This window comes from Chiloscyllium punctatum, chromosome 7, assembly GCF_047496795.1.
Source record: "Chiloscyllium punctatum isolate Juve2018m chromosome 7, sChiPun1.3, whole genome shotgun sequence".
Lineage (NCBI taxonomy): Eukaryota > Metazoa > Chordata > Chondrichthyes > Orectolobiformes > Hemiscylliidae > Chiloscyllium > Chiloscyllium punctatum.
In genome coordinates this window covers 108,960,542-108,973,350 of record NC_092745.1, presented here as the reverse complement: position 1 = coordinate 108,973,350, position 12,809 = coordinate 108,960,542, and the positions used below count along the sequence as shown (strand labels likewise).

Below are 12,809 nucleotides of genomic sequence, written 5' to 3'. Positions count from 1 at the left end.
TGAGTTTGCGAGAAAAGGTGGGGTAAAAGGGGAGAGAGGTGAGGAGGAGAAAGGGGGAGGGAGTGCAGAGGAAAAAGGGGTTATGGTGGATAAAGGGATGGGGAAGGGGAAAGAGGAGTCCACCTACTGCAGGCCAATGCAAGCTTCATTGAATGCTGAGGTTTTGTATTATTTATAGCACCTGCATCATGTTGTGGAGAGGGGAACACAGAATTCTGAATATGTATGTATATGCTGAATGTTGCTGCATAAATAATGATTACACCAGTATTATTATGGCAGTAATTTCAGTAGCAATGTCTAACACGTTCAATTAAACATTAAACCAGAAAATTTTTATCCATGTTGGCCTGCCCCACTAAAAGTTTTGCAATACCTTTATTTCATCCTGTGACTCAGCACGGAAACATATGAAATTATGACAGATGTCTATAAACACATCAGTTTAAACACTTGTCCACCCTGGTGACAGTAACTTTTCAACTTTTACATGTTTACTGCAAAATACTATAATGCTGAAAATCAATTTTTACAAGTGTGGTGATTCATTCACCCCAATTTCAATTATTGTTGGAGATTTAAAAAAACATTTTTGTTTTTCTATTTTAAAACCTTGGTTTTTTTTCTGAATTTCTCATTTTCTTTTCTCTTTCTCGATTTTGCTTTCTTCAGATTTGATAGTGAAATAATTATTGTCAACAACATTTAGTGGCCCAGCTTATTTGCAATCTGGGTAAGGAATTTCAGGGTTGCCTGCCCTAGTCACATAGTTCCCAGGGCCCCTGTGGAAGGGTACTTCACCAAACTGGTTTACTAATTCTCAGCAGGTGCCAGCCATGCTTGAAGTGTCATGAAAGTTTGGTGCTGCTTATTCACCACTTAGAGCTTGCAACTTTAACATTTTCCCTACTGAAAATATGCAAGCAGAAAAAAAATACACAATAGCTATATTGGTACTGGGAGTGGTGAATAAGGAACTAGGTAAATCAGTGGATTGAGTGACAACATAAGAAGGATTACTGGCAGAGGAGTTCAATTTCCATGCAAAATGAGGTCATGTGGGCAGGGCCAGCACCTAATGATGTGCGCAAGAGGAACAACACAAGTGTGGCTCCATGCCTCATTTGGTTACGATTGATAAACTGACAGTGATACTCCCAATGGTCGCTGGCAACTTGCCCATTGGGACTGCAGGATCATTGTACAGCAGTGACAGCATTTAAAGGAAGACTTCAACTTGCGAAGTACTTTGCCTGTTCAGTGCTTGAAAGTAGAGAATATAGTGAATGCAAGGGCCACAAATGTAGGGGTGGCATGGTGGCTCAGTGGTTAGCACTGCTGCCTCACAGCACCAGGGACCTGGGTTTGATTCCAGCCTCGGGTGACTGACTGTGTGGAGTTTGCTCATTCTCCCCATATCTGGATGGGTTTCCCCCGGGTGATCCGGTTTCCTCCCACAGTCCAAAGCTGTGCAGATTAGGTGAATTGGCCATGCTAGATTGTCCATAGTGTTCAGGGATGTGTAGGTTAGCTGCATTAGTCAGGGGAAATGCAGAAATAGGGTAGGGGAATGGGTCTGGGTGGGATACTCTTTGGAGGGTTGTGTGGACTTGTTGGGCCTAATGGCCTGTTTCCACACTGTAGGGGTTCCATGATTCTAGACCTCAAGCCCTGCACAGGTTCCACAGCTGAACAAGAGGTGCCCAGTTTTCGACCGGTGGGAGAATGTGTCAAAGCAAACAATTTGGCAGCGGTAGGCTGACAAGGTTGAGTCAGCAAATACAAGAGTATAACATCTAGGAGCTGACTGAAATGTAAGAAAATAAGAATCAAACACCTGGCCAGAACGCTTAAGATTCATACTCGCATCTCTTTTATTCTATTTGACCTAAATAACCTGTTAGCTTCCAAGCTTCCGCTTCTTTGCTTTTCAATTACAGCAGCACATTTCACACAACTTCCATCTGATATGCTGTGCACACCGTCTTCACACTTATTCTCCTCACTTCCTCAACTTGATTCCTATCATCCACTTTCCACACAAGTCTAGCTTCACACTCACATCTTCAAAACCTTTCAGCTGGTCAACCTCCACTGACACACGACATTTTCCTTGGCAGGACAAACTGGGATAAAGTAAAATTACAGGTAGCCATGGTCTGTACTTTTAATGAGTGGCTGGAAGGACTGCTCCTGTACGTCTTGGGTTCATGTTCGGGTTTTAACAACTTAACATTTTAGCAAAATTTACCTTTTCTGGTTCAGCAATCTTCAGCCAAATCTTTTAGGCTGCTCATTAGACGAGATAATGACCTGACTTTCACTGAATACATGAAAGTAACTTGGTGCTTAGTTATGGAGCCTTTGGTGACAACTTCAGTGGAAGATTAGGCTAATGCTTTGGAGGCTCTGAGTTCAAACATCCTGCAGCTTGCTAAGTTTGAAAGGAAGCATGGTCATGCTCTCCCAGTGTCCCAGTAATAGCAGGGATCTTGCTGGTTCTGAGGGTGTCAGGGGGCTCCTATCATTAGTGGGATAATGTCAAATGACCTCAGTTTTCTCACTGGGCTCATTAAACTTGCTTACAAATAGAAAACTCCGTGATAAGCTCCCCTGATGTTTGGATAAGTGATAGAAATAAAGTGGATGTACTAACATCAAAGACATTAGCTTAGGAAAATGTTGCAATGATGTTCCTTTAGTTCAGGCGCATTATTAGCATCTGAAATTAAACTGTACGACAGAAAAAACCAGCAGGGAGTAGCAATTAACCTGCCTGGCAGCATTCTCCTCTCTGTTTCCCCGTGACAACGAAGGAATAATAATGAAATAACTGGTGTCCATTGGTTCATGGGATGTGGATGTCACTAGTTAGGCAAGCATTTATTATCTATTCCCAATTGCCCAGAAGACAGTAAAGAGTCAACCACCTTCTGTGGTTCTGGAGTCAAAGACCAGGTTTGGAAGATTGGTTTCCCTCCCTAAAGGACATTAGTGAACCAGATGGGTTTTTATAACAATCAACTCTGGATACTGTAAGGCTAGTTTTCATAGAATTGCTACAGTGCAGAAAGAGAGCATTTGACCCAAACCCACCCTGTAACCCTGCATGGGTTTTTTACCATGGCTAACCCACCGAACCTGCACATCCCTGGATACTATAGGTTAATTTTTAGCATGGTCAATCTACCGAACCTGCTCATCTTTGAGCAGTGGGAGGAAACCAGAGCACCAAAGGAAACCCACACAGATGTGGGGAGAATGTGCAAGCTCATACAGACGATTGCCCAAGGCTGGAATCGAACCCTGGTGCTGTGAGGCAGCAGTGCTATCCTTTCAATTCCAGACTGTCTTGAAGGTGTAATTTGAACTCAAGGCCCCAGAACATTGGTTTGGTTGTGGATTACTACTGCAGTGACATTATCATTATGTCACAACCTCCCCTTAATATTGGTGGAACTGTTAGGGACAGGCAAACTGTAAGTTATAATAAGGTGGTGACCTCATGAAAATAAATCTGCCTGCAAGGTAAGGATGCTTCTTGATCACAGAAGCTGTTGCATAAAACAGGTCATTATAACAGATCTCCAAGCAGACAATAAGAACATTTACCATTCTGTTTCTTTCACTTGTTTTTGTTGTTTATTTTCTCCCATTATTTTTGCCCAATGAGAGGAAACAAATACAATTCATGGAATGGGAGATGTTACAACTTCTGATTCCAGAGGTTCATCCCTACATAAAAAGCAAAGAAAAAGGTACAATTTGGGATTTGGTTGTGCATTGGGAGTGGCAAACTGGAGCCAAGAGTTACAGACAAACAAAGGAACCAGATCCCCAATTGCTCCCAGTGGATATGCATTTGTCAAGTTTTACTTGTGTTAGTTGGTTTGGAGGCAGTTCAGATAAGGTCCATGCAATTAATTCCAGTGATGAAATTCCAGTGATGAAATGAGATTGAGCAGCCGAGGCCTATACTTGCTAGAGTTTAGAAGAATGAGATAAGATTTAATTGAGGTATACAAAGATGCTGATGGAAATTGACAAAGTAAACGTAGAGTGGACATTTCCCTTGTGGGAGAGTCTGTCTCGGATGGGTCTAGGATAAGGGGCAGCAGATGTAAAACAGTGATGAGGAAGAACTACTTCTCTAAAGGGTTCTGAATCTATGGAATTTGCTATTCCAGAGTGTGGTGGATGTCAGGAGGTAGATTTTTAATGAGTAACAGGTTAAAAGATTGTAGGGATTGTGCAGGAAAGTGGAATTGAGGCTGAAATGGGCTCAGCCATGATCGTAGCAAATGGCGGAGCAGGCTCAATTGCTTACTCCTACTCTTAGTTTTTATGTTATTATGTTATTATAGAAATCAGACCTTTCTCCACAGAAACTCAGTAAAAATGTTGAAATTACAAGGTCTTCCGTGTTAGTGGCATCAGAAGTTAAAACTCTACGGCAGAAAGTCCAGCAGGGAGCAGTAATTAACCTGCCCAGCAACACTGACCTGATTGTTTCCAACTAACAGCGAAAGAATAATAATGAAATAATAACCTAATATGTATCCAGAAGCAACACAAAAGTCAAAGTCATAGTCACATTTTTCTAACTTTTCTGGTAGGAAGTGTGTTTTGAATTTTCTCTCTGTAGAATCTGTAATCGATAAACTTGATGTCTTGAGGAGTCAAGAATTAAGATTCTTTCCTTTTTCAGAACTTCATTCACAAATTGCATTCTTGGAAAATTCCACTGGACAGCAGTGCTCCTATTGATTCGTGCGTAATTGATAATCTGGAATACATCGCATAGACATGAAGCAATCAGAGGGAAATTCCAAAGGCAAGGAACAAACTCTTATCTCCCAAATATAAAATGTCTCCTTTCCCAAAAAACAACTTTCACATTTAGATTTAAATTTGTACCAAAATCCTCAGTTCAGATATCATGTTAGTCTAGATATATTCAAACTATTCACTTTATCCTTTCAGGCTCCCCTTTGTGACAGCAAATAGTGGAATTTGTTTCCAGATTGAACAGCTATACGCTTTTTTTTTGTAATGTGATGACTTTGATTTACTCAAAGGTTTGCTTAGATATCATCACTCTAAGGATGCTGCTGGATTGAATACACCTCAGAGATCATGGTCCAGATCCACATGTCAGGTGTACATTAGCACTGAACCACTACAATACCTTTACAGCCCAAGGGCAAAAACATTTCAAATTGAAATTACAGAAACTCCAACAGATATCAACATCCTCTGGTTTTTCACAACCTATATTCTTATAAGGTTTCCAGCTGAGTTCAGGGGCAGGATGACAGTTTTCAGCCTCTCGGTGTACCATAGTGAAGGTTTAAACAGCAACCTTTCTCCTTTGTGTCTCTGCAACAGCTGCCCCAACCTTTAGTGAATCGCTCAGCAGATAGTCCTGGATCTCAGAATGTGCCAGCTTCTATCACTCGGTTGAGGAAAACACCTTTGTACTGGAAGACCAACAAATTTTGGACAGACCAGTGAAGGTCTTACAGTGAGTGGAGAGTCCTCCAGAAGCAACTGATGTTTGAAAACCCAATATGGAATGTAAATATTGTGTCTATTACAGTCGTACTGATGGAATATGCTGTATGTGGGCAAATTTAATTTTATTTAATTATATAAGATTCAAATCAATATTTTTGTAATGTACTTTTACAAATTTATGAATAAAGTAAACATCAGGGGAATAAGATGGTAATACATTTACAGGTTTACAAGCATGATAATCTCTAGAGTGGTGTAAACATGTAATGGTTTCCAAAAATGTGGGATAATGCACTCCTGTCAAACCTGTCCCATATCTCTGGATTTATGAACATTTCCAAAGTCTGGTTTTAGCTGTAAATTTAAAGATTAGAGGGAGTGACACACAGGTTGAAACTAGAGGTTGCCAATCCTTCACGCTTTTTCTAGATTCTTCAGGAATTAAAGTGTAATCTGTTGGATATTGGCGTGGGTAACCCATTAAAATAGCATAAGCATATTAAACAAACAAGGTGATTTTTAAAAAAAAATCTATTTTCTTTGAAGACATCAGTTTTTTCATTAAAATGACAGATAGAATCAGAGTCACACAGCATGGAACTTGTCTGTGTTGACTAGACATCACAATCTGTTGTCCCATTTGCCTGTATTTGGCCCATATCCCTCTAAACCCTTTCTATTCATGTACCCAGCCAGATGCCTTTTAAATGTTGCAATTGTACCCATCTCCACCATTTCCTCTGGATATAGAGATGGATACTGAAGCTAAAGCTAAGAGCTGGAAAATGGTAATACCATTGGTGACTTTTTACACATAATTGCTCACCTCCACTTTGGGTAATGTACCGAACCCAGGGCAGAGCTTGGTAGCCGCTCTTCTCAATGATTTTCAGGTAGCGTACCTAGTTTAAAAGAAACATGAGTATCACATGCTCTTCATTATCCCTATATCTGGCCTATATTATTTAAATGTCTTGCTGGATATTCGTTAAGATTACTGAACAAATGTGCCTGAATTGTGGTAGGAAGAATATTGTGACAACATAGGTAAAAGTACCAATTGCTAATGGATATTACAGTCACACTGCAGTCACAGGGCAAGAGTTTTCAAATGGTGATGTTTCCTTCTGATCCCAGTAGCTCAAAGTCTATTAAATACTCCAAGGAACCTCTGGCCAAACTGATTGGTCAGTAGCTCTCTAATTTCAGCTGCACCAGTGGCTTGAGTGGCCAGGAGTGGGATTACAAGCAGGCAAAAGCCCTTCCCGATGAATGGCTTTTGCCCGAAACGTCAATTTTCCTGCTCATCGGATGCTGCATGACCTGCTGTGCTTTTCCAGCACCACTCATTTCTGAACCCTGAGATTACAAGAAGCCCTCAAATTCTCAGCTCACAACCAGATAAATGCAAGGGAACTTATAGTGGGATGGGGAGGTAAAGCCCTGGGAATAGGAGGAGGGATTTAGGGTTCTTGTTGGAGAAGCTGGGGGTTAAGTGATAGTGGGTGAGCTGATGTAAGGGTCATGACCTTGGGAGGACAACTTCCATTGGGCCCACCACACCCTAGGCATGAGAAGGGTGAACAGCTGGGCTTCATGTCTTGTCTCTGAATCCTTCCCACAAGCTTCAAAATAGACAGCAGCCAGAAAGTGACCATCAAGCAGCCAATAATTTGGAGCTTAAGGGTCTTACTTGGACAGGTAACACTGCGGACAGGCTGGGTACAAGCAGCAGGATGTTAGAAGTCCTCCGAAGGAATTTCACAGATCATCCCCTTATTAGTCAAGAGTCAAAATTTAAAGCAGTGAGGTTATGCTGGGATTGTATGAAACACTGGTTCAGCCTCAACTAGAGTACCGTCTGCAATTTTGGAATCCACATGATAAGACAAAATATGGTAGCACTGGAGAGCGTGCAAGAGAGATTTATCAGGATGTTGCCTGGGCTGAAGAGATTGGACAGACTGGGGTTGTTTTCCTTAGAGCAAAGGAGACTGAGAGGAAAGAAAATTGAGGTGCATAAGATTATGAGGGGCTTAATTAGGGTGGACAGGAATAAACCTGGACTACTTTCTAAATGGTGAGAAACTTAATAAAGCCAAAGCACAAAGGGATCTGGGAGTGCTAGTCGAGGATTCTCTAAAGGTAAACATGCAGGTTGAGTCTGTGATTAAGAAAGCGAATGCAATGTTGTCTCTTATCTCAAGAGGGTTGGAATATAAAAGCAGAGATGTACTACTAAGACCTTATAAAGCTCTGGTTAGGCCCCATTTGGAGTACTGTGTCCAGTTTTGGTCCCCACACCTCAGGAAGGACATACTGGCACTGGAACGTGTCCAGCGGAGATTCACACGGATGATCCCTGGAATGACAGGTCTAGCATATGAGGAACGGCTGAGGATACTGGGATTGTATTCGTTGGAGTTTAGAAGATTAAGGGGAGATCTAATAGAGACGTACAAAATAATACATGGCTTTGAAAAGGTGGATGCTAGAAAATTGTTTCTGTTAGGCGAGGAGACTAGGACCCGTGGACACAGCCTTAGAATTAGAGGGGGTCATTTCAGAACGGAAATGCGGAGACATTTCTTCAGCCAGAGAGTGGTGGGCCTGTGGAATTCATTGCCACGGAGTGCAGTGGAAGCCGGGACGCTAAATGTCTTCAAGGCCGAGATTGATAGGTTCTCGTTGTCTAGAGGAATTAAGGGCTACGGGGAGAACGCTGGCAAGTGGAGCTGAAATGCGCATCAGCCATGATTGAATGGCGGAGTGGACTCGATGGGCCGAATGGCCTTACTTCCACTCCTATGTCTTATGGTCTTATGGTCTAACCTTTGTCCTTGATGGAGGGATAAATGAACAGTGGCATAGATTTAAGGTAAGGGGCAGGAGTTGTAAGGAGACGTGAGGAAAACTTGGGAATCTGGAACCCACTCCCTGTAAGGGTGGGGAGGCAGAAACTCACATAACATTCAAAAATTATTTAGATGTGCACTTGTGATACCAAAACATACAAGGCTATGGGCCAAGTGCGGGAAAATGAGATTAGAATAATTAGGTGGTTGTTTTTTGGCCAGTGTGGACAGTATGGGTCAAAGAGTATTTATCTGAGCTGTACATTGCTATGACATCCCCATAACATTGTCCATATGCCCATACTGAATTGGAGGTGAGAACAATCACAGTCATCATAGGTTCTTGCCAATCGAGCATATTGGACCAACAACAATTGCTAAGCAATCCCAAAGACATTTCTTCAGCCAAAGAGTGGTGGGCCTGCTACAGAGTGCAGCAAAGGCCGGACGTTAAATGTCTTCAAAGCAGAGATTGATAAATTCTTAATCTTGCAAGGGATACAGGGAGAGTGTGGGTAAGTGGCTTTGAAATGCACATCAGCCATGATTGAATGGCGGAGTGGACTGGATGGGCCGAATGGCCTTACTTCCACTCCTATGTCTTATGGTCTTAAAGTTCACAAAATATCTGTTATACTTTCTTTTAATATTACTGATGTTGTAAGCCCTAACTTCTTTCTGCAGGAGTACTCTGATGACCATCAGAACTCTCAGAAATCAGGTCCCCAGAGCAATTGGACTTGATATGTTTGGGGAAGGACTTGGGGGGGGAGGGGGGGGGGGGGGGGTGTTCGGTGGGGGGTGTGGGGGGAGGGGGTTGTCATGGAGGAGATTAGGAGACAGCTGCTGCAGTTGAGGCCCTGCCAAATTTGATGGTGGAACCTCAAGTATTTTTCATTCCATTGTTCATCTTACAGCCAGACGATGGAGGTCAGCTGCTTGCTGGATAGAGGTAGTTCATGGAGCTCCTATCTGGAAACTGGGAAAGATCATGGCTGGGTCAGTCAGGAATTAGGAAGGACTGAGGGATCAGCATTTGGTGGAGGGATGGGTTAGGTTCGGCAATCCAAAGTCAGCTGTGAGAAGTGACTACTGTCAGCAAGATGTTTGCTTCAGGGACTAGGGAAGGAAGGCCTGCTACTCAAAGCTTATAAGGACGGTTCAAAAACACTTCCCTGCTTGATCCAGCAGACTCCATCTCTACTTTGCTGCTTTCCCTTGACCACTCCCCTTTTCGCTCACTCCTGCCCTTCCCTTTTATTCCAGACCTTGCCCTCTGACTGTTCCCTTTCCTTATCACTCCTCCCTTTCCCCATCATTCCTCCCCTTTTCCCTCTCACTCCTACGCTTGCCCTCTGTTCCCTTTCCCTATCACTCCTCCCCTTCCCCCTCAGTCTTCCCTTTTTCCTCCTCACTCCTCCCCTACCTCTCACTCCTGCCCTATCCCTCTCATTTCTCCCCTTTTCCCTCTAATTGTCCCCTTTCCCCCTCACTCTCCTTTTCCCTTCATTCCTCCCCTTTTCCCCTTTACTGTCCCCTTTCCCACTCACGCCTCCCCCTTTCTCTTCACTACACACCACCCTCCTTACTGCTCTCATACTGCTCCTACAGGTTTGTCTGAACTGTACTGCTCTAAACCTCATCACCAAGTGGATTGGGTGAAGCTCTTCCATTCCTGCATGCTCCCAATTCCAATTTATCTTTATAAGTGCCAAGAAGCAAAAGCTTTCACAAGAATAATTTGAAAATGCTCACCTGAATCCCCGAGACAGTGAAATACGGAATTTCAAATTTAACAGTGATTGGTGGCTTCCCTTCCTGTTCCTCACTCTCCACACTTGGGAGGCCAAAGTGAGCCCGCATCAAGTACTCCTTGCCACCCTAACATAACAAAAGACAACGGATGACCATGGTGGAGACAACAGAGGCTGACGATAAAATGCTGAATGAGGTGCTAGGATTATGGTGATACTAACCAAACATACTCCACTGATATGATTGAAGTTAATGAGTTAATTCCAAGTCGTGACTTGCAGACAGAATAGTTGCATTCAAATTACGGTGACCTTATTACTTTCTCTATTTTAGTTTATTCGGGCTGAAGGGGCCATTATTGGCATCAAAAATAGGCCATTTAGCCCCTCAAACCTGCTCCATCATTTATAAGGATCACAGCTGAGGTGTTTCTGTTACAAATTCCACATTCCCATTTACCCCCAATAACCTTTGATTCTCTCATACAATTTATCCACCTCTGCTTTACAAATATTCAAATACTCAGCAAAGTACTCAAAAACCTTAACAAAATCTAAAGCATAGATCTCTCTGTTGAGGGTGTTCAGCCGTCCATATTTCCCAGTCCTACAATAGAGTGCACTAGGCAAGTGAACCTACTATTTTATATCACCATGGGTTCAAGTTATGAAATACTGCCCCACTCTAACATAAACATTTTCTGCGTTACTCACAGGAAAAGACTTGATTGACCAACGGACAGCATTTTTTTCTGGTACCCATTTTGCAGTGCCTGTACTTGTCTTGAATTTTGGTGAATCAGCATCACTGGGAACTGGTACTAAAATCTCAACATTGTTTGCTGTAGAACGGTGTTTAAATTGACTCTTAGCCTGAATTTAAGCAGATAGAAAACTCTGAGTTATGAAATTAGTTACAAGTAACAATGATATATGAAAATATGCAGTAACAAAATAAATGACTGAAAACCACAGATATATGTGCACACGTGCACATATACTAGAACAAAATGAACCATTAGATGAATAAAACTTACGCTGCTAATTCCAATGAAGAAATGAAGACAGAACAATAACCCATTATGTCAGAGAGGTCTGAGTGAACCTTATAGTTACTTGTGTACAGAATGGCTGAACTGAGTTGAACCTTACAATGTTCTTGATATTGTTTAATTTGTGTAATTGGCTGGCAATCCCCTGCTTGCTATTTTCTACATTCTAAAACTCAAAGATTAAGTTGTTTTCCTGAATGATTTGTTTTTGTAATAATGACCTTTCCTTTTTGAATGTGCTTCTTTTGTCCTCACCTCCTGTAAAAGGCGAAGTGCTGCTGCTGGCACCAGCCTATTGTCTTGACAAGTATAAGTGCCTGGCATTGAGCAGCCTCAGCCCCATCTCACCCTGTCATTGATGCTGAGCACCCATGGCTAAAGGCAGAGAGTGCAGGCCTGAGTGCATACCTGGCAGCTCCTGGGTGTTCTACCAGACGTAGCTTTCCAAGGTGCCTGCCACTCTTTCCATGAAGGCAGCTGCTGTTAACACAGTACCATGCCCTTTAGCCATATATTCACCTCCCCTAACACTTTAGCATTGAATCCTCACTGTTTCTTACAGTCACATGGCCCTGCCTTGCCTTGTGTGCTAAAGTGCCATTCTGAGACAATTGCTGCTACGTAACACTCCTGCTAAAGTGCCACCCACAATGGTGAAGCTGGTGCATTGCCACTCTCTAATTGGACACACCCTGTATGAATCACCATTGGGAACAAAGAAAACAAAGGACAAAGAAAATTTACAGCCCAGGAACAGGTCGTTTGGCCCTCCAAGCCTGAGCCGATCAAAATGTAATGTCTAAACCTGTCGGTCAATTCCTAAGCATCTGTATCCCTCTACTCCCCACATACTCATGCAGTTATCCAGACGCATCTTAAATGAATCTACTGTGCCTGCCTCTACCACCTCTGCTGGTAACGCGTTCCAAACGCCCACCACCCTCTGTGTGAAGTACTTGCTGTGTGTATCCCCCTTAAACTTTCCACCTCTCACCCTGAAAGTGTGTTCTCTCGTTATTGAATCCTTCGCCCTGGGAAAAAGCTTGTCTCTATCCACCCTGTCTATACCTTTCATGATTTTGTAAACTTCAATCAGGTCCCCCCTCAATCTCCTTTTTTCTAATGAAAATAAACCTAACCTACTCAACCTTTCTTCATAGCTAGCACCTTCCATACCAGGCAACATCCTCGTAAACCTTCTCTGCACCCTCTCCAAAGCGTCCACATCCTTTTGGTAATGTGGTGACCAGAAATGTACACAGTATTGTAAATGCGGCCGAACCAATGTCTTGTACATTGTTAACATGACTTACCAGTTCTTATACTCAATAACATGATTTGCCAGCCCTTATACTCAATAAAGGGGATGTTAATTCTGGTGAGTCGTGTAATTAATGGGATGCAAATGTATGCATTAATGTTTCTCACCACCTGATGTCAAGAAAATCATCTCGCTATCTTAGGAAGGAGAACTTAATTCATTTCGACAGTGAGAATCTAATTTTTGGACTCTTCACCGATTAAGTCTCCATGGTGTCTAGCATGATGCAGTTAGAAAGGGAGTCCAGGATTTTGACTCAGCGATAGTGGAAGAATACTGATATAGTTCCAAGTCAGGATGATGGATTGGA

General features: G+C 42.5%; 1 protein-coding gene across 1 annotated transcript in view; it reads right to left on the bottom strand.

Annotated features, from left to right (window-relative positions):
* Nucleotides 1-3,614: 3,614 nt before the first annotated feature.
* The window catches only part of LOC140480029 (AP-1 complex subunit mu-1-like), a 72,963-nt gene continuing 63,768 nt past the window's right edge, over nucleotides 3,615-12,809 (bottom strand). The window contains exons 9-12 of the mRNA XM_072574563.1: nucleotides 10,841-10,999; nucleotides 10,128-10,253; nucleotides 6,344-6,419; nucleotides 3,615-4,786 (exon numbers count right to left, since the gene is read on the bottom strand). Of these exons, the coding sequence (XP_072430664.1) occupies nucleotides 4,761-4,786; nucleotides 6,344-6,419; nucleotides 10,128-10,253; nucleotides 10,841-10,999 (387 nt within the window). The 3' untranslated portion in view covers nucleotides 3,615-4,760. The remainder of the gene's footprint in view (nucleotides 4,787-6,343; nucleotides 6,420-10,127; nucleotides 10,254-10,840; nucleotides 11,000-12,809) is intronic.